Source organism: Gorilla gorilla, chromosome 2, assembly GCF_029281585.2.
Source record: "Gorilla gorilla gorilla isolate KB3781 chromosome 2, NHGRI_mGorGor1-v2.1_pri, whole genome shotgun sequence".
Lineage (NCBI taxonomy): Eukaryota > Metazoa > Chordata > Mammalia > Primates > Hominidae > Gorilla > Gorilla gorilla.
In genome coordinates this window covers 22530164-22533523 of record NC_086017.1, presented here as the reverse complement: position 1 = coordinate 22533523, position 3360 = coordinate 22530164, and the positions used below count along the sequence as shown (strand labels likewise).

Genomic DNA, 3360 nt, shown 5'->3' with positions numbered 1-3360 from the left:
ATATCATTAGTAACAGAGGGCTCTTATCCGTAAGACTCCAAACAAGTCGTAGTGTTTCCCTCGAAAAACGGAGGAAATTAAAGAATGGAAAGGAGGGACCTTGCCTCCAGCCTTCTAAGACCTCAGGTCTCTCTCTCATTCTCTCTCTCTCTCTCTCTCTCTCGCTCGCTCTCTCTCTCTCTCTCTCTCTCCCCTCTCTCTGTCTCTCTGTCTCTCTTTCTCTCTCTCTCCTCTCTCCTTCTCCTCTGTCTCTCACTCCTCTCTCTCTCCTCTCTCCTCTCTCTCTGTCTCATACGCACACAAAGAGAGAGAGGTTTTTCAAGATTTGGGATGCGGTGGAAGTTTTCAAGATTGCTGGCCGGTCATGGTGGCTCACATCTGTAATCCCAGTATTTTGGGAGGCCGAGGGCAGATCACCTGAGGTCAGGAATTCAAGACCAGCCGGGCCAACGTGGCAAAACCCCGTCTCTACTAAAAATACAAAAATTAGCTGGGCGTGGTGGTGCGCGCCTATAATCCCAGCTACTCTCAGAAGGCTGAGGCAGGAGAATCCCTTGAACCCGGGAGGTGGAGGGTGAAGTGAGCCAAGATCATGCCGCTGAACTCCAGCATGGGTGACAAAGTGAGACCCCGTTTCAAAAGGAAAAAAAAAAAAAGATTATTGACAAAGCAGAAGGTTTTATGATACACAGGTAAATATTAGGTAAATTTGAGGCTGAGTGGGATTATGATAATGAATACCTACACTGTTAAAAGAAGTTACCCCAGACTTTATCTCACTTGACTTCACAATCACTTTGGTACCACTCCATTTTGGAGATGAAGAAACTGAGGCTTAGAGAGGTTAAACTGTGAGCATGCCAGAGCTTTCCTCCCAATCCAATTTACTAAAGAAGAAGTATTAACTAGCTTATTTTTAAGGGGGGAGAAGCTGTTAATTGTCTCTCATGCCTGTAATCCCAGGACTTTGGGAGGCCGAGGCGGGTGGATCACGAGGTCAGGAGATCAAGACCATCCTGGCGAATATGGTGAAACCCCGTCTCTACTAAAAATACAAAAAATTAGCCGGGCAAGGTGGCGCACGCCTGTAGTCCCAGCTACTCGGGAGGCTGAGGCAGGAGAATGGCGTGAACCTGGGAGGCGGAGCTTGCAGTGAGCAGAGATCCTGCCATTGCACTCCAACCTGGGCCACAGAGCAAGACTCCGTCTCAAAAAAAAAAAAAAAAAAAAAAGACCAGTCTGGCCAACATAGTGAAACCCCATCTCTACTAAAAATACAAAAATTAGCCGGGCGTGGTGGCTGGCACCTGTAGTCCCAGCTACTTGGGAGGCTGAGGCAAGAGAATCACTTGAACCCGGGAGGTGGAGGTTGCAGTGAGCTGAGATCGTGCCACTCTACTTCAGCCTGGGCGACACAGCGAGACTCTGTCTCAAAAAAAAAAAAAATTGTCTCTCATAACCAAAGAAAGTTAAAACAATGGAGAGGTAGTTTATTTTCTCATTAAAATAGCAAAACTATTTTCAATCATAATACCTCACACTAGGAAGGCCTAGTGGAAACTGGCAGTCTTGTACGACGCTAACGGCAGCATAAACCAGTAGCCACTCATCGGGAGAGCAGTCTGGCAACACCCAGCAGAAGCCATAAAAATGTTCCTACCCGAACCAGTTGGGAGCCAGCCGGCAGGACGCTGTGAGTTGGCGTGCTAGTGGGATGGCAGATGAGGAAGAAGATCCCACGTTTGAGGAAGAAAATGAAGAAATTGGAGGAGGTGCAGAAGGTGGACAGGGTAAAAGAAAGAGACTTTTTTCTAAAGAATTGCGATGTATGATGTATGGCTTTGGGGATGACCAGAATCCTTATACTGAGTCAGTGGATATTCTTGAAGATCTTGTCATAGAGTTTATCACTGAAATGACTCACAAGGCAATGTCAATTGGAAGACAAGGTCGAGTACAAGTTGAAGATATCGTCTTCTTGATTCGAAAGGACCCAAGGAAGTTTGCCAGGGTTAAAGACTTGCTTACTATGAATGAAGAATTGAAACGAGCTAGAAAAGCATTTGATGAAGCAAATTATGGATCTTGACACTTTTTGTAGTTTCCGAAAATTACCATCTGGGGAAACCATATATAATAATTGTATATTTTCTAAAGTAAGATTCTGATATCTAGCCATGTAAATGAAAGATGGAGAAACACAAAGTTTTCAGCCTTTATTTTTATGCCTTTGATTTTAGAGTGATATTGGTGCATGTAATTGCCTGCCTTTATATTACCATACTTGAATTACTTACTGGGTTTTAATGACCACACATAAGTCAAAGTACCTTGCAAACCATGCCGTTGTTCTGACTTTTTACTATTTAAAGGATAAAGTAGTATTTAATGTGTTAGGTATGTTTATGCCCTTGTAAGCTATACTGTAGCTTTTTTTTTTTTTTTTTTTTTTTGAGACGGAGTCTCACTATGTTGGCAGGGTGGAGTGCAGTGGCGTGATCTTGGCTCACTGCAGGCTCCGCCTCCTGGGTTCAAGTGATTCTCCTTCCTCGGCCTCTCGAGTGGCTGGGAAGTGCAGGCGCCTGCCACCACGCCTGGCTGACTTTTTGTATTTTTAATGGTGACGGGGTTTCACCATGGTGGCCAGGATGGTTTTGATCTCTTGACCTCGTGATCCGCCTGCCTCGGCCTCCCAGGGTGCTGGGATTACAGGTGTGGGCCACCGCGCCTGGCCTACTATAGCTGTTTAATATGTGAACTCTAAATGGCATTTTTGACTTGACAGCTCAGACTTGTACTTCATGTATTCAGAAGTTTTTAGACAATAATTAGTTTATTGTCTAGTTCATTATTAAAGATAATGAACTAGGCCGGGCGTGGTGGCTCACGCCTGTAATCCCAGCACTTTGGGAGGCTGAGGCGGGCAGATCACTTGAGGCCAGGAGTTCCAGACCAGCCTGGCCAACATGGCAAAACCTCACCTCTACTAAAAATTAAGAAGTTAGCCAGGCATGGAGGCATGCGCCTGTAATCCCGGCTGCTTGGGAGGCTGGGGCAGAAGAATTGCTTGGACCCAGGAGGCGGAGATTGCCGTGAGCCGAGATGGCGCCACTGCACTCCAGCCTGGGCAATAGAGTGTGACTCTCTCAAAAAAACAAAGATAATGAACTGGTTTGCATTTCTTTTAAAGAGATGATAGAGGAAAATATAGTTTTTTGTAAGAATGTTTATCTCTCTTAAAAGATAATCTGTTTTAATTTTCTTCAGATAACAAGTTATTATTATTTTTTAAGAACGAAAGTTTCACGGGCCGGGCGCGGTGGCTCACGCCTGTAATCCCAGCACTTTGGGAGGCCAAGG

General features: G+C 45.2%; 1 protein-coding gene across 1 annotated transcript; it reads left to right on the top strand.

The window, feature by feature from the left end:
* Window positions 1-1651: 1651 nt before the first annotated feature.
* LOC101137069 (transcription initiation factor TFIID subunit 13) lies at window positions 1652-2636 on the top strand. Its single transcript, XM_055381035.2, has one exon. The coding sequence runs from the start codon at window positions 1715-1717 to the stop codon at window positions 2087-2089; it is 375 nt and encodes a 124-aa protein (XP_055237010.1). The 5' UTR covers window positions 1652-1714; the 3' UTR covers window positions 2090-2636.
* The last annotated feature ends 724 nt before the right edge of the window (window positions 2637-3360 follow it).